Here is a 24,163-nt window from a genome sequence, read left to right on the forward strand (position 1 = left end):
ACCATCCCAACAATCAACTGACACCGTGGCTGGCTGTGCTTGAAAACTTGCAGAGCTTTCTACACACCATTGGTTTGCATAACATAAAAAAAACCCTGGCGCATCTGAACACACCTGGGTTAGCGTGACAGTAACTATGAACAGACATAGAGACCTGGGTTAGCGTGACAGTAACTATGAACAGACATAGAGACCTGGGTTAGCGTGACAGTAACTATGAACAGACATAGAGACCTGGGTTAGCGTAACAGTAACTATGAACAGACATAGAGACCTGGGTTAGCGGGACAGTAACTATGAACAGACATAGAGACCTGGGTTAGAGTGACAGTAACTATGAACAGACATAGAGACATAGAGACCTGGGTTAGCGTGATAGTAACTATGAACAGACATGGAGACCTGGGTTAGCATGACAGTAACTATGAACAGACATAGAGACCTGGGTTAGCGTGACAGTAACTATGAACAGACATAGAGACCTGGGTTAGCATAACAGTAACTATGAACAGACATAGAGACCTGGGTTAGCGTGACATTAACTATGAACAGACATAGAGACCTGGGTTAGCATGACAGTAACTATGAACAGACATAGAGACCTGGGTTAGCGTGACAGTAACTATGAACAGACATAGAGACCTGGGTTAGCGTGAAAGTAACTATGAACAGACTTAGAGACCTGGGTTAGTGTGACAGTAACTATGAACAGACATAGAGACATAGAGACCTGGGTTAGTGTGACAGTAACTATGAACAGACATAGAGACATAGAGACCTGGGTTAGCGTGACAGTAACTATGAACAGACATAGAGACATAGAGACCTGGGTTAGTGTGACAGTAACTATGAACAGACATAGAGACCTGGGTTAGCGTGACAGTAACTATGAACAGACATAGAGACATAGAGACCTGGGTTAGTGTGACAGTAACTATGAACAGACATAGATACCTGGGTTAGCGTGACAGTAACTATGAACAGACATAGAGACATAGAGACCTGGGTTAGTGTGACAGTAACTATGAACAGACATAGAGACATAGAGACCTGGGTTAGCGTGACAGTAACTATGAACAGACATAGAGACCGGGGTTAGCGTGACAGTAACTATGAACAGACATAGATACATAGAGACCTGGGTTAGCGTGACAGTAACTATGAACAGACATAGAGACCTGGGTTCAAATCAAATCAAAACATAGAAACTTTTGCTCCTGGAGTGCCAGATGGGCGGGGTTGACAGGTATGACAGACAGGCAGGGTTTCTAAAGTTTTCTCTTTTCCTGGCCTCATTTAGTGGAAGAAAAAAAGCTTTAAAAAAAAACTGGTATCTGGGCTAGGTGGTTATTAAGCAGGCAGAGATGATGAAGGGCTAATTCCTCAATCTAGACCACAGGGCCTCTGAGCGTGCCTCTGTCCCAGAGAGAGGGGAGTAGATGGGGCTGTCGCAGTCCACCACACACAGCTGTTCAGGGGACATGTATTGTATAGGGAACACTGTCCTCCCCTCTCCTCTTCTCCTTGTTCCCTCCGCTGCCTTCCCCTCTTCTCTCCTCTCCTCTCCTCCCGTCCCCTCTCCTCTCCGCTTAGTTCCCACTGCTGCCCTCCTCTCTCCTCCCATCCCCGTACCCCCCTCCTCTCCGTCCCTATCCCCTCCACGCTCCACCCCGTCCACTGCCCTCCCCACTCCTCTCCTCCTCTCCTCCCATCCTCCCCGTCCCTATCCCCTCTGCTCTCCTCCCCGTCCGCTGCTCTCCCCACTCCTCCCCATTCCTGAGCCCTACCTGTATTGTGGGAGAGGAGCGGTGCTTGCGGGTGGTGGTGGTGGACATGATGGTGGTGGTCTCAATAAAGGTGGTGGATAACTCGGGCGGCTGGGCGGTGGTGCGGGCCGACCCGGCCACAGAGGGCGTGTCACCCACCAACCGGACGCTGCCGTTGATTTTGATGTTGGGGTTGCCCTCGGCGGCCATGTTGAGGACCTTCAGGCCATTGTAGTAGAGGCCGGACAGCTGTCCCTGGAAGGGCCGACTGCGGTCGCTGCCACCGATGGTCACCAAGGCCTGGGTGTTGAATATGGTAAGCTGCCGGCCTAGAGGAGGGAACCAGACAAATAGTCATTCACATCAAGGAATAACAACGGACAGAGCAGCAAAATAAGGTTCCTGTTTTTTCATTCAGTGTCCAAACAGTTGTTGAGATGTTGTCAGGTCAGAATATAAATAGAACCTTTATGACTTTACGGTGTGTGTGTGTGTGTGTGTGTGTGTGTGTGTGTGTGTGTGTGTGTGTGTGTGTGTGTAGGTGCGTGTGTGCGTGTGTGTGCGTGTGCGTGTGCGTGTGTGTGTGTGCGCGTGTGTGCGTGTGTGCGTGTGTGTGTGTGTGTGTGTGTGTGCCCGTTTGTGTTCATGTGTGTACGGTAAGTATTTGTTTCCATGTGTACTTAAAAAGTCCTTGACAATCAAAAGGTCAACGATGAGGTGGGTCGTAAAGAAATAAATTTATGGTGAAACTATGAACAAAGGTCAACTGAGGAGGTTATAAGTAGCCTGGGATCCAGAAAGCGAACCCAAAATATACAGGGTCAATGCTTCTGGCTATCACTGTAGAAAGGGCATAATGTTGTTATCTGTAATTATGAGACAGGGATGTGAGCTAAGGCTGAGAAAGGAGGAGAGAGAGGGATGTGAGCTAAGGCTGAGAAAGGAGGAGAGAGAGGGATGTGAGCTAAGGCTGATAAAGGAGGAGAGAGAGGGATGTGAGCTAAGGCTGAGAAAGGAGGAGAGATAGGGATGTGAGCTAAGGCTGAGAAAGGAGGAGAGAGAGGGATGTGAGCTAAGGCTGAGAAAGGAGGAGAGAGAGGGATGTGAGCTAAGGCTGAGAAAGGAGGAGAGAGGGATGTGAACCAAGGCTGAGAAAGGAGGAGAGAGAGGGATGTGAGCTAAGGCTGAGAAAGGAGGAGAGAGAGGGATGTAAGCTAAGGCTGAGAAAGGAGGAGAGAGAGGGATGTGAGCTAAGGCTGAGAAAGGAGGAGAGAGGGATGTGAACCAAGGCTGAGAAAGGAGGAGAGAGAGGGATGTGAGCTAAGGCTGAGAAAGGAGGAGAGAGAGGGATGTGAGCTAAGGCTGAGAAAGGAGGAGAGAGAGGGATGTAAGCTAAGGCTGAGAAAGGAGGAGAGAGAGGGATGTGAGCTAAGGCTGAGAAAGGAGGAGAGAGGGATGTGAACCAAGGCTGAGAAAGGAGGAGAGAGAGGGATGTAAAGAAAAGGAGAGGAAAAGGTCAAAGCTTTATGTCCGTCTCCTCAAACTGGCCCTTCGGGACGGCGTCTGATCAGCAGTATCTAAAAAGCCTAGAGCTGTTGCCAAAACTATGAAGACAAAGATTGGGTTATGTTTAAAAGGCTATGGCTAATGCTGAAGCTAGAAAACATGGGTATGAGCTGATGTTTAAAATGCTATGGCTAATAATGAAGCTAGTAAACATGGGTATGAGCTGATGTTTAAAATGCTATGGCTAATGCTGAAGCTAGTAAACAGGGGTATGAGCTGATGTTTAAAAGGCTATGGCTAATGCTGAAGCTAGTAAACAGGGGTATGAGCTGATGTTTAAAATGCTATGGCTAATGCTGAAGCTAGAAAACAGGGGTATGAGCTGATGTTTAAAATGCTATGGCTAATAATGAAGCTAGTAAACAGGTGTATGAGCTGATGTTTAAAATGCTATGGCTAATGCTGAAGCTAGAAAACAGGGGTATGAGCTGATGTTTAAAATGCTATGGCTAATGCTGAAGCTAGAAAACAGGGGTATGAGCTGATGTTTAAAATGCTATGGCTAATAATGAAGCTAGTAAACAGGGGTATGAGCTGATGTTTAAAATGCTATGGCTAATGCTGAAGCTAGAAAACAGGGGTATGAGCTGATGTTTAAAATGCTATGGCTAATGCTGAAGCTAGAAAACAGGGGTATGAGCTGATGTTTAAAATGCTATGGCTAATGCTGAAGCTAGAAAACAGGGGTATGAGCTGATGTTTAAAATGCTATGGCTAATGCTGAAGCTAGAAAACAGGGGTATGAGCAGATGTTTAAAAGGAATACTGCTGAAGATAGAAAGAAGGGGCAGGAACCTGATGATGAAAATGGTTAATCAGGGGCAGGAATCTGATGGAGAAAATGGCTAATCAGGGGCAGATATCAGGTGCAGGAACCTGATGGAGAAAATGGTTCATCAGGGGCAGGAATCTGATGGAGAAAATGGTTAATCAGGGGCAGGAATCTGATGGAGAAAATGGCTAATCAGGGGCAGAAATCAGGTGCAGGAACCTGATGGAGAAAATGGTTCATCAGGGGCAGGAATCTGATGGAGAAAATGGTTCATCAGGGGCAGGAATCTGATGGAGAAAATGGTTCATCAGGGGCAGGAATCTGATGGAGAAAATGGCTAATCAGGGGCAGGAACCTGATGCAGAAAATGGCTAATCAGGGGCAGAAATCAGGGGCAGGAACCTGATGGAGTAAATGGCTAATCAGGGGCAGGAATCAGGGGCAGAAACCTGGTGGAGAAAATGGCTAATCAGGGGCTGGAATTAGGGGCAGGAACCTGATGGAGAAAATAAGTACACCACAAGGCGCTGTAAAGTTTCGAATGAGACACATAATTTCTAAAATGATATATACATGCCAAATCTAAGTAGTAATACAGACTTAACACATCTTCACAATCTTAAAGTTTAAAACGACAAAATGGTAATACTCGACGTAGAAAGTATTGAGTAAATTGTTAACCCGCTAGGAAATCCTTTTCCCAGTTTCATGCAGCAATTCTCCAATTGTATCAACATAGCACTGTACTTCAAACTATTGTTATCTGACTCAATATTTTAGATGTATGACTGCATGTTGATTCATAAATTAGATGCCTTTACTTGTGTTTGAGATGGCATTCAGGTTTTAATGGGTGTGGACTTTAGGAGATACTTCATTATATTATTATTTTTTATTATCTATATTTCGAAGGATTCACAGAGTATATGAAATACTATATTATTGTGTAATATTCATTAGCAGTCTATTTAACTGAGTAGAGTGTTTATGAATTATCATCGGATTTACGTGTTAAAAAGTGTGACAAAGGATGTTATGTTAAAATCATTTTGGGAGTGGGAAAATTAGCTACGTTTCAGCAGGAAAATACAAAAAGAAAACATCCCTTCAATGTTGAGTTCAATATCATTTTAAAAGATCATTTTAAAGTGTTAAGTTTACCTTTCTCCTGTAGCCAATCCACTACTGGCCGGGCGTATTTCAACGGGAATTTCTTAGTGGCAATTTCAAGACGTTCATTATCGGTCGTCGCTGTAAAAAAACAAACATTTGAAACGTTAATAAACAGTTTGTATTTGGCATTTTAACACGTTTTAACACATGTTCACTTCAAAAAACTTTTATTTTCATGCAAGTATAAAAAAAAAATGAATAGCAGGTTAGAATTGATGTGGTGTTTATGAGATAGCTGAAGGGTTATCAGTAAAATGATAACAAACATTAAAGTCATTTGCTGCTCTGCTGAATTTTATGACACCTTGTTCATAGGGGACAGAAGCACCTCTATGTTTGTGCATTCAATTAATTTAAACATCGACAAACACATTTAGAACCAAGGCACCGTAAAAATCTACTTTTGGGATGAAGGGTATTCTAGTATCTTGAACCTCACAGAACAGTTCCACTGCACATTCACAATGCAACCATTCCATAGTATTAACATCCAGTCCATAGGCATTAAGGTGCAATTTGGAACAGGTTGTATCTTAAGTCCTGCCCTGAATCTTCCCATCTTTTCCATCCCCCAATTGAGAACACCACTTCTGCAAGGATAGAGACAGTAGGTACAGTAGCTGTGTGTGGGTGTGTGTATGGGTGTATGTTGGGGGGGTGTGGGTGTGTGTTTTAGGGGTGTCGGGATGTGGGGGTGTGTGTCGTGTGGGTGTATGGGTGTGTGTTGTGGGTGTGTGTGTGTGTGTGTGTTGTGTGGGTGTGGGTCGTGTGTGTGTGTTGTGGGGGTGTGGGTGTGTGTTTTAGGGGTGTCGGGATGTGGGGGGGTGTGTCGTGTGGGTGTATGGGTGTGTGTTGTGTGGGTGTGTGTCGTGTGGGTGTGTGTCGTGTGGGTGTGTGTTGTGTCGTGTGGGTGTGTGTTGTGTGTCGTGTGGGTGTGTGTTGTGTGGGTGTGGGTCGTGTGTGTGTGTGTGTGTTGTGGGGGTGTGTGTTGTGTGGGTGTGTGCTGAGTTGGTGTGTGTTTGTGTTTGTCATGCTCTTTACCCTGCACGCTGAAATGGGAGCCTCATTCTGGAAGATTTACCCTCAGTATCTCCAGGAGACAATGGCAGCCCGGTTCCTTTATCTGGCAATCCGCACCACTCTTATTTAATCGCAGGATTAGATGCCCGGCTCATACTGGAAGGCTTATCTCTCTCCCTCCCTCCTTCCATCCATCCCTCCTTCCCTCCCTCCCTCCATCCCTTCATCCATCCCTCCGTTTCCCACAGCCCCCCAGTAGAGATTTATAGGGGCGTGAGATTCGGTTTTCGATAGCAGTAATTGTGTTTGGCTTGTAGGGTACACCAAGTATTCATCCCACACCTAGAGACGACCCAATCACCTAGAGACGACCGCATCACCTAGAAATGACCCCATCACCTGGAGACGACCCCATCACCTTTTATTCTGTGCAGATAAAGGTGGCCCAAGGTATTTCTTATCCAAACACAGCCGCTCCCTCGGTCTGTCTCTGTCTCTCCATCTCTTTCTCATTCTCTCTCCCTTTCTCTCACTTTCTCTATGTATTGTCAGGTTTTCTGTCAGTGACAGCGGAGCGTCCATGTTGTGAACCGTTCTGCAGTGCGGCAGGCAGCATCAAAGGTCTCAACACGGACCACCGCATCGCTGTCGTCCTACCCATGGACACGGAAGACATCTCGGATCCCGAGAACAGAGCAGATTTTCCTCTGCACAGAGATCCACCGGAGACTCCTCCTTATCGTCCCCCAGACAGAGCCGCAAGCCGCAGGACCTGTCAATCAATCTGATCACTCCCGATAGGAGTTCAATTCTCCCTACTTGTCAAGTTCTGAGACACCGGCTTGATGCAGAAGAAATAGGTCTGAGGGGCAGGCTGTATCGTTCCCTTCCCTCGTCTCCATTGTGCATTAAACCAGTTGCATAAAGCTAGATAGAAAATAAACCTGCGACGGTGAGACGATCACAGGATGGCTCAGACAAAGCACAGCCTCATTCACATGAAACAGGATGGGCCTGTGCAAATGAAAGCAATCGTCCTCAAACACGCAGTCTGGCTTCTGAATGTAGCTCCTGATAAGCTAGGGGGAGGTGCAGTGTGGCTTCTGAATGCAGCTCCTGATAAGCTTGGAGGAGGTGCAGTCTGGCTTCTGAATGCAGCTCCTGATAAGCTAGGAGGAGGTGCAGTCTGGCTTCTGAATGCAGCTCCTGATAAGCTAGGAGGAGGTGCAGTGTGGCATCGGAATGCAGCTCCTGATAAGCTAGGAGGAGGTGCAGTCTGGCTTCTGAAAGCAGCTCCTGATAAGCTAGGAGGAGGTGCAGTCTGGCTTCTGAAAGCAGCTCCTGATAAGCTAGGAGGAGGTGCAGTGTGGCTTCTGAATGCAGCTCCTGATAAGCTAGGAGGAGGTGCTGTGTGGCTTCTGAATACAGCTCCTGATAAGCTAGGAGGAGGTGATGCTATTTCAAGGCAATTTCCCGCAGAGTATTTCTTCTCTTTAGCTTTTCTCTCTTCACCACAGCAAGCCTGACTCTGGCAGTAGATCCCTATCTCTCTATCTTTACCTCACAGATAAGAAAATGGTCAGAGACAATGAACCACTGTTTGGAGTGGTTTGACTGTTTTAGTACTACCTGAACAGAACGAGTGGTTCCTGGTGAATACTGAAAAATCCTAAAAGGGAGGGAAGAAACATTGTGAAGGTTTCCTATCAGAGTTCGTCATTGGGACAGGAGATTTGCCTGACTATAGGACCTGGCCAGGGAACAACGCTGACACTGGCTACATGACAGTCTTATTCATTAATCTAGTCCTCAAAAGCCTTGCTTGTCTCTGAACCCTAAAACATAGAAACAGACGTTCCTTCTGTGTACTCTCTATTCTCACAAATGGCTTGTTATAGCCCTGACATGGTACAGTGTCATAATTAAATGATCAAAATCCTTTGTCCCAGAAACTAATAAACAGCCGTTGGCTCTGTTCACCAGGGGAGAACACCTGCCACCTCTCATTGGCTCTGTTCACCAGGGGAGAACACCTGCCCCCTCTCATTGGCTCTGTTCACCAGGGGAGAAACCTGCCCCCTTTCATTGGCTCTGTTCACCAGGGGAGAACACCTGCCCCCTCTCATTGGCTCTGTTCACCAGGGGAGTACACCTGCCCCCTCTCATTGGCTCTGTTCACCAGGGGAGTACACCTGCCCCCTCTCATTGGCTCTGTTCACCAGGGGAGTACACCTGCCCCCTCTCATTGGCTCTGTTCACCAGGGGAGAACCACAGCCCCCTCTCATTGGCTCTGTTCACCAGGGGAGAACAGACACAACAGCACAACAACACTGCAGACACAACAGCACAATAACACAACGGACACAACACCACTACAGACACAACAACACACAAACACAACAACAAAACGGACACACCACCACCATGGACAAAACACTACAATGACACTGCAGATACAACAACACATCAACACAATAGACACAGTAACACAACAACACAGCATACACAACACAGCAGCCAACAGGCACAGCAACACAACAACACTACAGACACAACAATACAACAATACAACAATGCAACTGACACAACGCCACAACAACACAGCAACACTACATACACAACACCGCTACAGACACAACAACATAACAACACTACGGACACAACAACACAACAACACAACAACATAACAACACTAAGGACACAACAACACAACAACACTAAGGACACAACAACACAACAACACAACGGACACAACAACACTACGGACACAACAACACTACGGACACAAAAACATAACAACACAACAACATAACAACACTACGGACACAACAACTTAACAGCACTGCGGACACAACAACATAACAACACAACAACATAACAACACAACAACACAACAACACAACGGACACAACAACACTACGGACACAACAACACTACGGACACAACAACATAACAACACAACAACACAACAACACTACGGACACAACAACACAACAACACAACAACACAACAACACTACGGACACAACAACACTACGGACACAACAACACAACAACACTAAGGACACAACAACACAACAACACAACGGACACAACAACACAACAACACTACGGACACAACAACACAACAACACAACAACATAACAACACTACGGACACAACAACACAACAACACTACGGACACAACAACACAACAACATAACAACACTACGGACACAACAACTTAACAGCACTGCGGATACAGCAACACAACGCAACGCAACAACACTACGGACACAACAACACAACAACACTACGGACACGACAACACAACAACACAACAACACAACAACACAACAACATAACAACACTACGGACACAACAACATAACAACACAACAACATAACAACACTACGGACACAACAACTTAACAACACTGCGGATACAGCAACACAACGCAACGCAACAACACTACGGACACAACAACACAACAACACAACAACACAACAACACTACGGACACAACAACACTGCGGACACAACAACACAACAGCACTACGGACACAACAACACAACAACACTACGGACACAACAACACAACAGCACTACGGACACAACAACGCAACAACACTACGGACACAACAACACAACAGCACTACGGACACAACAACGCAACAACACTATGGACACAACAACACAACAACACTACGGACACAACAACACAACAGCACTACGGACACAACAACGCAACAACACTATGGACACAACAACACAACAACACTACGGACATAACAACACAACAGCACTACGGACACAACAACGCAACAACACTATGGACACAACAACATACCAACACTACACAACACAACAACACTACGGACACAACAACACAACAGCACTACGGACACAACAACGCAACAACACTATGGACACAACAACACAACAACACTACGGACACAACAACACTACGGACACAACAACATAACAACACAACAACATAACAACACTACGGACACAACACAACAACACTACGGACACAACAACACTACGGACACAACAACACAACAACACTACGGACACAACACAACAACACTACGGACACAACAACACAACCTCAGAACAGATGGTTATTCTAAGCTCCACAATGAACCATAATTCAGTCAGTATTGTGACACAACAATAATACAATACCAGAAGAAACTACTGAACAACAACCAAACAGGATAAATCATGAGCTAACAACGAGGTAAATCCGGCATCTTTCTAGATTGTCGAAAGACTATCTGTGTTCACAATGATGACAATCCTTTCTATGTTCAAACTTCATGTGATAACAAGAGCAGATGAGAAAAGCGAGACGAAAGTCATGAAAAACATTTTCAAATTGGAATGTGCAAGTATCCATAAGGTCAGAGATGAGCCTGTCCGTGTCTTTTCCATTAAGAGCAGACAGCAGAATGTTCTAGAGAAATTGTTCACCACATGCCGTCCCAGCAGGTGCCCCGACGCCACCAACATTATCCAGTGATTTGACTGCCACACACGGGGACCCTGGCCACCGTAACCCGGGTAACAGGACAGAACAGCCCAATGGCAGAGGTAATTGTCAACCATTTTCTTCGCTGCCGCTGGCTACTGAGGCCTGAAGGGGAGGCTGAGGCCAACAGAGACATCACCATGCATTACACAGTCTGCATGGCACTGGCCTCACAAAGGCCATATACAGTATGTCCTTTAAGAAGTAATATCACACCGAATATATACGAGTATACACATTTACGTTTCTACTGAAGTTTACTGTTGGCAAAATACACAGTCATACTCAAAGAGATGCTAAAATTTCAACTCCAAACCGGGAGTTATACTTTCCATGGATTTCCAGCATTCAGACACTATTCATGAACACCTCTAAAGTCTGTGAGTGCTGTCGTGGGAATTGACTTAGTTGTAGCTATGGCTATCAAATTGTCTTCATTTTTTAAATTTGATGCTATGTCTATGGTCAACTCTGGTTTTTCTCTGTGTGTTTTCCAGAGCTTTGCCTCTGTTTGCAGGTGTCCTCATTGTCCCTGTCTGAAGGTGTCCTCATTGTCCCTGTCTGAAGGTGTCCTCATTGTCCATGTCTGAAGGTGTCCTCCTTGTCCATTTTTGAAGGTGTCCTCATTGTCCCTGACTGAAGTTGTCCTCATTGTCCCTGACTGTGCTCATTGTCCCTGTCTGAAGGTGCCCATGTCTGAAGGTTTCCTCATTGTCCCTGTCTGAAGGTGTCCTCATTGTCCCTGTCTGAAGGTGTCCTCATTGTCCCTGTCTGAAGTTGTCCTCATTGTCCCTGTCTGAAGGTGTCCTCATTGTCCCTGTCTGAAGGTGTCCTCATTGTCCCTGACTGAAGTTGTCCTCATTGTCCCTGTCTGAAGGTGCCCTCAGTGTCCATATCTGAAGGTTTCCTCATTGTCCCTGTCTGAAGGTGTCCTCATTGTCCCTGACTGAAGGTGTCCTCATTGTCCATGTCTGAAGGTGTCCTCATTGTCCCTGACTGAAGTTGTCCTCATTGTCCCTGACTGTGCTCATTGTCCCTGTCTGAAGGTGTCCTCATTGTCCCTGTCCGAAGGTGCCCTCAGTGTCCATATCTGAAGGTTTCCTCAATGTCCCTGTCTGTGCTCATTGTCCATGTCTGAAGGTGTCCTCATTGACTCTTGTGTACTCTCCATCACACTTTCTCACCAGCTCTCTTTTACTCTGATCAAAAATATGAATGCAACAATTTGCAACAATATTTTACTGAGTAAGAGTTTGTATAAGGAAACCATTCAATTGAAATACATGTATTAGGCTCTAATCTATGGTTTTCACATGATTGTGAATACAGATATGTATCTTACCTTGAAAAAAAGGTAGGGGCATGGATGAGAAAGCCAGTCAGTATCTGGTGTGACCACAAGATACTGACAGTTTTTTTTGGCTCACGCAGCACATGAGCATAGAGTTGAACAGACTGTTAATTGTGGCCTGTGAAAATGTTGTCCCACTCCTCTTCAATGGCTGTACGAAGTTGCTGGATATTGGCGGGAACTGGAACATGTTGTCGTACACGTTAATCCAGAGCATTCCAAACATGCTCAATTGGTGACTTGTCTGGCGAGTATGCAGGCAATGGAAGAACTGCGAAATGTTCAGCTTCCAGGAATTGTGTACAGATGATAGCGACATCAGGCCGTACATTATCATGCTGAAACATGAGGTGATGGCAGCGAAAGAATGGCACAACAACGGGCCTCAGGTTCTCGTCACAGTATCTCTGTGCATTCAAATTGCCATTGATAAAATGCAAGTGTGTTCGTTGTCCGTAGTTTATGCCTGCCCCATTCCATAACCCAACCCCATGGGACAGTCGCCCACACAACACCATACACGCTACGTCTTCCATCTGCCCGCTACAGTTGAAACCGGGATTGATCCGTGAAGAGCACACTTCTCCAGTGTGCCAGTGGCCATCGAAGTTTAGAATCTGCCAACTGAAGTCGGTTACGATGCCGATCTGCATTCAGGTCAAAGACACAAGTTTGGATGAGGAGCACGCAGATGCTTGTGCAAACCCACAGGTTCATCAGCTGTCCGGGTGCCTGTCTCAGACTTTCCCAGAGGTGAAGATGCAGGATGTGGAGTTCCTGTGCTGGCGTGGTTACACATGGCCTGCGGTTGTGAGGCCGGTTGGACGTACTGCCAAATTCTCTAAAACGACGTTGGAGCCGGTTTATGGTAGAGAAATGAACATTAAATTCTCTGGTTACAGCTCTTGTGGACATTCCTGCAGTCAGCATGCTAATTGCACACTCCCTCAAAACTTGAGACATTTGTGGCATTGTGTTGTGTAACAAAACTGCACATTTTAGGTACCCCGTTTCTTGATATGCCACACTCCCTTTTCTGGCGTCAGCTGATTGGGTATCAGTGAGTCACCCTAACCTCCTCTCGCTGAGATATGTAAATTAAATGGCACCTGTGTTTACAGGTAAGGTGTCCATAGCATTGTTTGTCATTCTCAAAGCCCCTGCCGTTGTTCTGAATATGTGCAAAAACTCAGCCTTTTCACATTGTTACACGAAATCACAACTGTATATGTGAGTGAGTGAGTAAGTGAGTGAGTGAGTGAGAGAGAGAGAGAGAGAGAGAGAGAGAGAGAGAGAGAGAAAATAAGAAAGAAAGAAAGAGAGAGAGAGAAAATAAGAAAGAAAGAAAGAGAGAGAGAGAAAATAAGAAAGAAAGAAAGAGAGAGAGAAAATTAGAAAGAAAGAAAGAGAGAAAATGAGAAAGAGAGAGAGAGAAAATAAGAAAGAAAGAAAGAGAGAAAATAAGAAAGAAAGAGAGAGAGAGAAAATAAGAAAGAAAGAAAGAGAGAGAGAAAATTAGAAAGAAAGAAAGAAAGAGAGAGAGAGAAAATAAGAAAGAAAGAAAGAGAGAAAATAAGAAAGAAAAAGAGAGAGAGAAAATAAGAAGAAAGAAAGAGCGAGAGAAAATTAGAAAGAAAGAAAGAGAGAGAGAAAATTAGAAAGAAAGAAAGAGAGAGAGAGAGAAAATAAGAAAGAAAGAAAGAAAGAAAGAAAGAAAGAGAGAAAATAAGAAAGAAAGAAAGAGAGAGAAAATAAGAAAGAAAGAAAGAGAGAGAGAAAATAAGAAAGAAAGAAAGAGAGAGAGACAGAAAATAAGAAAGAAAGAAAGAAAGAAAGAGAGAGAGAAAATAAGAAAGAAAGAAAGAAAGAGAGAGAGAGAAAATAAGAAAGAAAGAAAGAAAGAAAGAGAAAGAAAATAAGAAAGAAAGAAAGAAAGAGAGAGAGAAAATAAGAAAGAAAGAAAGAAAGAAAGAGAGAGAGAGAAAATAAGAAAGAAAGAAAGAGAGAGAGAGAAAATAAGAAAGAAAGAAAGAGAGAGAGAAAATAAGAAAGAAAGAAAGAAAGAAAGAAAGAGAGAGAGAGAAAATAAGAAAAAGAAAGAAAGAGAGAGAGAAAATAAGAAAGAAAGAAAGAGAGAGAGAGAAAATAAGAAAGAAAGAAAGAGAGAGAGAAAAATAGAAAGAAAGAAAGAGAGAAAATAAGAAAGAAAAAGAGAGAGAGAAAATAAGAAAGAAAGAAAGAGAGAGAGAAAATTAGAAAGAAAGAAAGAGAGAGAGAAAATTAGAAAGAAAGAAAGAGAGAGAGAGAGAAAATAAGAAAGAAAGAAAGAAAGAAAGAAAGAGAGAAAATAAGAAAGAAAGAGAGAGAAAATAAGAAAGAAAGAAAGAGAGAGAGAAAATAAGAAAGAAAGAAAGAGAGAGAGACAGAAAATAAGAAAGAAAGAAAGAGAGAGAGACAGAAAATAAGAAAGAAAGAAAGAAAGAAAGAGAGAGAGAAAATAAGAAAGAAAGAAAGAAAGAGAGAGAGAGAAAATAAGAAAGAAAGAAAGAAAGAAAGAAAGAGAAAGAAAATAAGAAAGAAAGAAAGAAAGAGAGAGAGAAAATAAGAAAGAAAGAAAGAAAGAAAGAGAGAGAGAGAAAATAAGAAAGAAAGAGAGAGAGAGAAAATAAGAAAGAAAGAAAGAAAGAGAGAGAGAAAATAAGAAAGAAAGAAAGAAAGAAAGAAAGAGAGAGAGAGAAAATAAGAAAAAGAAAGAAAGAGAGAGAGAAAATAAGAAAGAAAGAAAGAGAGAGAGAGAAAATAAGAAAGAAAGAAAGAGAGAGAGAGAAAATAAGAAAGAAAGAAAGAGAGAGAGAAAAATAGAAAGAAAGAAAGAGAGACAGAGAAAATAAGAAAGAAAGAAAGAGAGAAAATAAGAAAGAAAGAAAGAGAGAGAGAGAAAATAAGAAAGAAAGAAAGAGAGAAAATAAGAAAGAAAGAGAGAGAGAGAAAATAAGAAAGAAAGAAAGAGAGAGAGAAAATTAGAAAGAAAGAAAGAGAGAGAGAGAAAATAAGAAAGAAAGAAAGAGAGAAAATAAGAAAGAAAAAGAGAGAGAGAAAATAAGAAAGAAAGAAAGAGAGAGAGAAAATTAGAAAGAAAGAAAGAGAGAGAGAAAATAAGAAAGAAAGAAAGAAAGAAAGAAAGAAAGAGAGAAAATAAGAAAGAAAGAAAGAGAGAGAAAATAAGAAAGAAAGAAAGAGAGAGAGAAAATAAGAAAGAAAGAAAGAAAGAAAGAAAGAGAGAGAGAGAAAATAAGAAAGAAAGAAAGAAAGAGAGAGAGAAAATAAGATAGAAAGAAAGAAATAAAGAGAGAGAGAGAAAATAAGAAAAAGAAAGAAAGAGAGAGAGAAAATAAGAAAGAAAGAAAGAGAGAGAGAGAAAATAAGAAAGAAAGAAAGAAAGAGAGAGAGAAAATAAGAAAGAAAGAAAGAAAGAAAGAGAGAGAGAGAAAATAAGAAAAAGAAAGAAAGAGAGAGAGAAAATAAGAAAGAAAGAAAGAAAGAAAGAAAGAAAGAAAGAGAGAGAGAAAATAAGAAAGAAAGAGAGAGAAGTATTTTTTTTAATGGACCCTAACAGATGGCCTATGAGAGTAAGGCTGAGTGGACAGACACTGTGTTCAGTTTGGTCTCAATCAGAATCTTGGCAGTCTTCCTGCATACTCCTGGAAAGCTCTTGTCATCTGAGAATGGCTCCCGGCCCAAACAGTAATGAAGGTCGTGAGCAATAGTGCCCCTTTTTATGCATGGGTCAGCAGGTGTCAGTTAATCCCTTACCTTCTATCTGACACCACTGACATGGTGAAGAGATCAGAGTCTTTCAAAGCCAGCCATAGACAAATTCTAAGTACACTTTGTAGAAGTGTAACATCAAGTTTAACATATATACATTCTATAGAGTCAACGTACATGTCGATAACTATGACGACATTTAGAACACCAAGTTATGATAAGTGATGATCCTACTAGACATTTGTAAACCACTAGTATTCATGGAGGGTACGCTCACATCCTGTACCAACCTACTAGAAGTAGCTTGCTAACGAAAACATTGGTGCGTGAAAGTTTTGTATTCTAGTTTTATATTACACGTTTCATTTGGTGCTTCGGACCCTTAATTCCCTCTACTTTCTAAAGCCTGGAGCCTCTGGTGAAATAAATAGTAGCATGTGCCCTTCCCTCCCCTGGTAAACAGTTGAGAGGTCAGCCGTAATAGCTAGGCAATCACAGAGTTTGTGATAGAGCTGCCAAGAAGCCATTAAGGATTAATACCTCCAAGCATTAAGAAAATATAAAGCACAGATGTTTGGCGTCGTTACCACTGAACACCGTGGTCTTTAGATTGAATAAGCTTTATAGTCCCCAAAGCGGCACATGAAAAAGTTGAACTTGGCAGTCTGCTACTGTAGATGGCTGTAAACGACTGTTTATGTTAGAGAGGCGTTAAATGTCTACCTTAAAAACACTAGGGAAAACAAAGACGAAGCATCCTTTGGAAGTATGGGACAAACAGTGACAATAAGCACTAAACTTTACCAACGAGGTTTGATGCTTGAGACTGAGGGTGTCCTAAAATACCGTCAGATTAGGTTGGTGACTCAGAGTTCACGGGAAACTTTTTAGGGCAGCATAATCATTTTTTATTTTATTTTTTATTTCACCTTTATTTAACCAGGTAGGCCAGTTGAGAACACCTTTATTTAACCAGGTAGGCTAGTTGAGAACACCTTTATTTAACCAGGTAAGCAAGTTGAGAACAAGTTCTCATTTACAAATGCGACCTGGCAAAGTTAAAGCAAGGCAGTGTGACACAAACAACAGCACAGAGTTACACATGGAATAAACAAGCGTACAGTCAATAACACAATATAAAAAAGTCTATATACAGTGTGTGCAAATGGCATGAGGAGGTAGGGCAATAAATAGGCCATAATAAAGAAGTAATTACAATTTAGCAAATTAACACCGGAGTGATAGATGAGCAGATGGTGATGTGCAAGTAGAAATACTGGTGTGCAAAAGCGCAGAAAAGTAAATAAAAACAATATGGGGATGAGGAAGGTAGATTGTGTGGGCTATTTACAGATGGACAATGTACAGCTGCAGCAATTGGTTAGCTGCTCAGATAGCTCGTGTTTAAAGGTCCTTGACGATAGCAAACACGTTACATTGTTATCATTTAGCAGACTCTTATTCAAAGAGTGACTTACAAAGTCAGTAACCTAAGCCATTTAACGTAGCAGTTTCAGCCCATCCAGTGTCAGCCATTCCAGTGTCAGCCCATCCAGTGTCAGCCCATCTAGTGTCAGCCCATCTAGTGTCAGCCCATCGAATGTCAGCCCATTCAGTGTCAGACCATCTAGTGTCAGCCCATCTAGTGTCAGCCCATCTAATGTCAGCCAATTCAATGTCAGCCCATCTAGTGTCAGCCCATTCAGTGTCAGACCATCTAGTGTCAGCCCATCTAATGTCAGCCAATTCAATGTCAGCCCATCTAGTGTCAGCCCATTCAGTGTCAGCCCATCTAGTGTCATCCCATCTAGTGTCAGCCCATCTAGTGTCAGCCCATCCAGTGTCAGCCCATTCCAGTGTCAGCCCATTCCAGTGTCAGCCCATTCTGTGTCAGCCCATCTAGTGTCAGCCCATCAAGTGTCAGCCCATCTAGTGTCATCCAGTCTAGTGTCAGCCCATCTAGTGTCAGCCCATCTAGTGTCATCCAGTCTAGTGTGAGCCCATCTAGTGTCAGCCCATCTAGTGTCAGCCCATCTAGTGTCAGCCAGTCTAGTGTCATCCAGTCTAGTGTCAGCCCATCTAGTGTCAGCCCATCTAGTGTCAGCCCATCTAGTGTCAGCCCATCTAGTGTCATCCAGTCTAGTGTCAGCCCATCTAGTGTCAGCCCGTCCAGTGTCAGCCCGTCTAGTGTCAGCCCGTCTAGTGTCAGCCCGTCTAGTGTCAGCCCGTCTAGTGTCATCCAGTCTAGTGTCAGCCCGTCTAGTGTCAGCCCGTCTAGTGTCAGCCCATCTAGTGTCATCCAGTCTAGTGTCAGCCCATCTAGTGTCAGCCCGTCTAGTGTCATCCAGTCTAGTGTCAGCCCGTCTAGTGTCAGCCCATCTAGTGTCAGCCCATCTAGTGTCAGCCCATCTAGTGTCATCCCGTCTAGTGTCAGCCCGTCTAGTGTCAGCCCATGCAGTATCAGCCCGTCTAGTGTCAGCCCATCCAGTGTCAGCCCATCTAGTGTCAGCCCGTCTAGTGTCAGCCCATCCAGTGTCAGCCCATCCAGTGTCAGCCCATCTAGTGTCAGCCCATCTAGTGTCAGCCCATCTAGTGTCAGCACATCTGGTTTCAACCCTTTCAGTGTCAGCCCATCTAGTGTCAGCCCATCTAGTGTCAGCCAATCTAGTATCAGCACATCTGGTTTCAACTCTTTCAGTGTCAGCCCGTCTAGTGTCAGCCCATCGAGTGTCAGCCCATCCAGTGTCATCCCATCTAGTCTCAGCCCATCTACTATCAGCCCATCCAGTGTTAGCCCATCTAGTGTCATCCCATCCAGTCTCTGCCCATCTAGTACCATGACTGTCTATTACCTGATGAAGAGGTCACTGAGTGACTGAGAAATTAGTGAATTCATCAACAACACAAAGGTCTGGCCATTCATTTTAAATTAAGTGCCAAATTTGGCTGATTGTCACAGTATTGAAGTCCTTGATTCAGGCGCATACTCTCAAACATGTTAAGTGTAATTTCAAGTTCCCCAGTGCTCTGCACCAAAAAGCAATTAGATTGTAAATGATCCCATGTTAGTTTGATCCCATGTAAATTTGTCTCCACTTTTGTGGATTGGGTTGATCAGTCCTTGGTTCCAGACATTGGGGAAGATGCCTGAACTGAGGATTATATTTAAGAGTTTAAGTTTAGCCAATTGGAATTTGTGGTCTGTATAGTTTATCATTTCCTTTAGGAAACCATAAACACCAGAGGCCTATTTGGGTTGGAGGGATTTTAGTTAATTCAATGTAATTGTAGAATCCAGTACATTCTGATTTGCAATTGACCATGTATATATTTCTGCTGGTTGATCTTTGTTTTACAGTGACTTGTGAAAGTATTCACTCCTTTGGCATTTTTCCTATTTTGTTGCCCACCTGGAATTAAAATATATTTTAGGGGGGTTTGTATCATTTGATTTACACAACATGCCTACCACTTTTAAGATGCAAAATGTTTTTTATTGTGAAACAAACAATAAATAATACCAAAAAAAATGAAAACTTTGAGAGTGCATAACTATTCATCCCCCCAAAGTCTAAACTTTGTAGAGACACCTTTTTCAGAAATTGCAGCTGCAAGTCTCTTGGGATATGTCTCTATAAGCTTGGCACATCTAGCCACTGGGATTTTTTCCATTCTTCAAGTCAAAATTGCTAAAGCATCATCAAGTTGAATGTGTTCTTACTGGTGAACAGCAATCTTTAAGTCATACCACAGATTCTCAATTGGATTGAGGTCTGGGCTTTGACTAGGCCATTCCAAGACGTTTAAATGTTTCCCCTTAATGGAGTGTTTCTTTAGCAGTATGCTTAGGGTAATTATCCTATTGGAAGATGAACTTCCGTCCCAGTCTCAAATCTCAGGAAGACTGAATCTCAAGAATGTCCCTGTATTTAGCACCATCCACCATTCCTACAAATCTGACCAGTTTCCCAGTTCCTGCCGATGAAAACCATTGGTGTTCTTGGGGTGAGCAAGGTGTTGGTTTTGTGCAAGACATAGCATTTTCCTTTATGGACAAAAAACTATATTTTAGTCGTATCTGACCAGAGTACCTTCCTCCATATGTTTAGGGAGTCTCCCACATGACATTTGGCGAACACTAAACGTGTTTGCTTATTTTTTTCTTTAAGCAATGGCTCTGTGGAGTGTATGGCTTAAAGTGGTCCTATTGACAGATACTACAATTTTTAATAATGGATTTAATGATGTTCCGTGGGATGTTCAAAGTTTCTGATATTTTTTTATACCCAACCCTGATCTGTACTTCTCCAGAACTTTGTTGCTGACCTGTTTGGAGAGCTCCTTGGTGCCACTTGCTTGGTGATGCCCCTTGCTTAGTGGTGTTGCAGACTTTGGGCCCATTCAGAAGAGGTGGATATATACTGAGATCATGTGACAGATCATGTGACACTTAGATTGCACACAGGTGGACTTTATTTAACTAATTATGTGACTTCTGAAGTTAATTGGTTGCACCAGATCATATTTAGGGGCTTCGTAGAAAAGTGTGTGAATACATATACACCACCTTTCCATTTTTTAAATATTTTTTATAGAATTTTTGGAAACAAGTTATTTTTTACATTTAACTTCACCAATTTAGACTATTTTGTGTATGTCCATTACATGAAATTAAATTACAGGTTGTAATGCAACAAAATAGGAAAAACGCAAAGGGGGTGAATATTTTTGCAAGGCATTGTATGAAATCAAATCAAATGTATTCATAAAGCCCTTCTTACATCAGCTGATATCTCAAAGTGTGGTACAGAAACCCAGCCTAAAACCACAAACAGCAAGCAATGCAGGTGTAGAAGCACGGTGGCTAGGAAAAACTCCCTAGAAAGGCCAGAACCCAGGAAAAAACCTAGAGATGAACCAGGCTATGAGGGGTCTGGCTGTGCCGGGTGGACATTATAACAGAACATGGCCAAGATGTATTGCCAAAAAGATTGGAGAAGTGGTTTATCCACAATTTTTTTTTGTTTTGGATAGATAACTCTGTGTTTTCGCCAGTTAACAACAGACTCATACATTTCCTTAGTGAAAACAATGTACTGAGAAAATGTCAAATTGGCACTTTACCAAATTACCATATGACAGACCACATATTCACCCTTCATACCTTAATTGAGAAACAAACCAAAACAAAGTCTTCTCTTCCTTTGTTGATTTCAATAAAGCTTTTGACTCAATTTGGCATGAGGGTCTGCTATACAAATTGATGAAAGCGGTGTTGGGGGAAAAGCCTATGACAGTATGAAATCCATGTACACAAACAACAAGTGTGCAACTAAAATTGGCAAAAAACACACATTTCTTTTCACAGGGCCGTGGGGTGAGACATGGATAAAGCTTGAGCCAAACCCTCTTGAACATATATATCATTGAATTGGCGAGGACACTAGAAAAGTCTGCAGCACCCGGCCTCACCCTACCAGAATCTGAAGTCAAATGTCTACTGTCTGCTGACAATCTGGTGCTTCTGTCCCCAACCTAGGAGGGCCTACAGCAGCACCTAGGTCTTCTGCACAGATTCTGTCAGACCTGGGCCCTGACAGTAAATCTCAGTAAGACAAAAATAATGGTGTTCCAAAAAAAGGTAAAGTTGCCAGGACCACAAATACAAATTCCATCTAGACACTGTTGCCCTAGAGCACACACACCTACCTCGGCCTAAACATCAGCAACACAGGTAACTTCCACAATGCTGTGAATAATCAGAGCGACAAGGCAAGAAGGGCCTTCTACGCCATAAAAAGGAAAATAAAATTTGACATCCCAATTACGATCTGGCTAAAAATAATTGAGTTAGTTATAGAACCCATTGCCCTTTAAGGCTGTGAGGACTGGGGTCCGCTCACCAACCAGGAATTCAGAAAATGGGACAAACACCAAATTGAGACTCTGCAAAAACATCCTCTGTGTACAACGTAAAACACCAAATAATACCCGCTATTTACCAAAATCCAGAAAATAGCCTTTAAATTCTACAACCAACTAAAAGGAATTGATTCCCAAACCTTCCATAACAAAGCCATCATCTACAAAGAGATTAACCCTAAGCAAGCTTGTCTTGGGTCTCTGTTCACAGACACAAACAGACTCCACAGAGCCCCAGGACAGGAACAGCAACTCAATTAGACCCAACCAAATCATGAGAAAACAAAAAGATAATTACGTTACACAATGGAAATAATTGACCAAAAAACAAAGCAAACTGGAATGCTATTTGGCCCTAAACAGAGAATACACAGTGGCAGAATGACTGACCACTGTGACTGACCCAAAAAGGAAAGCCTTAACTATGTACAGACTCAGTGAGCATAGCCTTGCTATTGAGAGAGGCCGTCGTAGGCAGACCTGGTTCTCAAGAGAAAACAGGCTATTTTGGACACTGCCCACAAAATGAGGTTGAAACTGAGCTGCACTTCCTAACCTCCTGCCAAATGTATGACCATGTTAGAGACTCGTATTTCCCTCAGAATACACAGAACCAAAAATAATTTGAAAACAAATCCAATCTTGATAAACTCCCATATCTACTGGGTGAAATACCACAGTGTGCAATCACAGCAGCAAGATTTGTGGCCCGTTGCCATGAGAAAAGGGCAACCAGTGAAGAACAAACACCATTGTAAATACAACCTATATTTATGTTTATTTATTTTCCCTTTTCTACTGTAACTATTTGCACATCATTACAACACTCTATATGATATTGACATAATATGACATTTGAAGTGTCCTTTTTATTTTGGAACTTCTGTGAATGTAATGTTTACTGTTCATTTTTTAAAGTTAATTTCACTTTCTATTTCACTTGCTTTTGCAATGTAAACATATGTTTCCCGTGCCAATACATCCCTTTGAATTGAATTGAGAGAGAAAGCGAGAGAGAGAGGGAGAGAGAGAGAGGGAGAGAGAGAGGTAGAGAGGGAGAGAGGTAGAGAGAGAGAGAAAGCGAGAGAGAGAGGGGGAGAGAGAGAGAGAGAGAGCAAATAAAGTGATTTCACTCCTGTTCCCACCAGAGTCCAAGTCTGTGTTGAAGTAATGAGGACACATGGAGCATTTAATGTGAGTGATACTGACAGGCCTCCGAGACGATGAGGCCACACTGCTCCACTCATTGTGTTTCTGTGTGTGTGGCGAGCGAGAGAGCGAGAGAGCGAGAGAGAGAGATGGTAGAGAGAGAGATGGTAGAGAGAGAGATGGTAGAGAGAGAGATGGTAGAGAGAGAGATGGTAGAGAGAGAGATTGTAGAGAGAGAGACGGTAGAGAGAGAGATTGTAGAGAGAGAGACGGTAGAGAGAGAGATGGTAGAGAGAGAGATGGTAGAGAGAGAGACGGTAGAGAGGGAGATGGTAGAGAGAGAGATGGTAGAGAGGGAGATGGTAGAGAGAGAGATGGTAGAGAGAGAGATGGTAGAGAGAGAGATGGTAGAGAGAGAGACGGTAGAGAGAGAGATGGTAGAGAGAGAGATGGTAGAGAGAGAGATGGTAGAGAGAGAGATGGTAGAGCATGCCAGAGCATGCCGCTTGCAATGCTAGACTTGTGGGTTAGATACCCAACGGGAGACCAGTACAAAAAAAGTATGAAAATGTATGCACTCACTAATGTAGAAGAAAGTGAGACATGTATTTTTAAAAGGGACACTGCACTGTTACTGTACTCAACACAGGAAGACAACAAGGAGACGTCACATGCCAAATGAGATGTTTCCAATGGGGTTACTGGTAAATTCTACAGCATTTTTCCTTGTGTTGGCAGGGAGTGTTGGCAGCTGTAGCTGTAAGATACATTTCTACCAGTAGTCGCAGGCTCATTTGCCCAAGTCTTGGTAAACATTCTCAATCATTCCACTATTGCCATAGTCATACTGATACTTGTCAAACCATTTCATATAAGAGCACAACTTTAGTAAGTAAGGCAGATGGAGGGAGGGAGGGAGGGAGGAAGGAAGGAAGGAAAGGAAGGAAGGAAGGAAGGAAGGAAGGAAGGAAGGAAGGAAGGAAGGAAGGAAGGAAGGAAGGAAGGAGGGAAGGAAGGAAGGAAAACCAAGAGTACTCTGACAGCTCTTCCTACCTCTAAATAAACCAACTGTTGAGGCATCACGAACAGTCCTGAGAAGCGATAGCTCCATTGCAAAACCCAGGGAGCCTGAAGTCGATTCCAATTCAATGTCCATCTTCA

The 24,163-nt window shown here is 43.0% G+C and overlaps 1 protein-coding gene across 1 annotated transcript in view; it reads right to left on the minus strand.

The window, feature by feature from the left end:
• Positions 1–24,163, minus strand: part of LOC139383366 (neurexin-3a-like) — a 599,057-nt gene that overhangs the window by 65,537 nt on the left and 509,357 nt on the right. Inside the window, exons 22-23 of the mRNA XM_071127881.1 lie at positions 5,266–5,355; positions 1,788–2,095 (exon numbers count right to left, since the gene is read on the minus strand). Coding sequence (XP_070983982.1) covers positions 1,788–2,095; positions 5,266–5,355 — 398 coding nt within the window. The remainder of the gene's footprint in view (positions 1–1,787; positions 2,096–5,265; positions 5,356–24,163) is intronic.

This window comes from Oncorhynchus clarkii, chromosome 25 (assembly GCF_045791955.1).
Source record: "Oncorhynchus clarkii lewisi isolate Uvic-CL-2024 chromosome 25, UVic_Ocla_1.0, whole genome shotgun sequence".
NCBI classification, from domain to species: domain Eukaryota; kingdom Metazoa; phylum Chordata; class Actinopteri; order Salmoniformes; family Salmonidae; genus Oncorhynchus; species Oncorhynchus clarkii.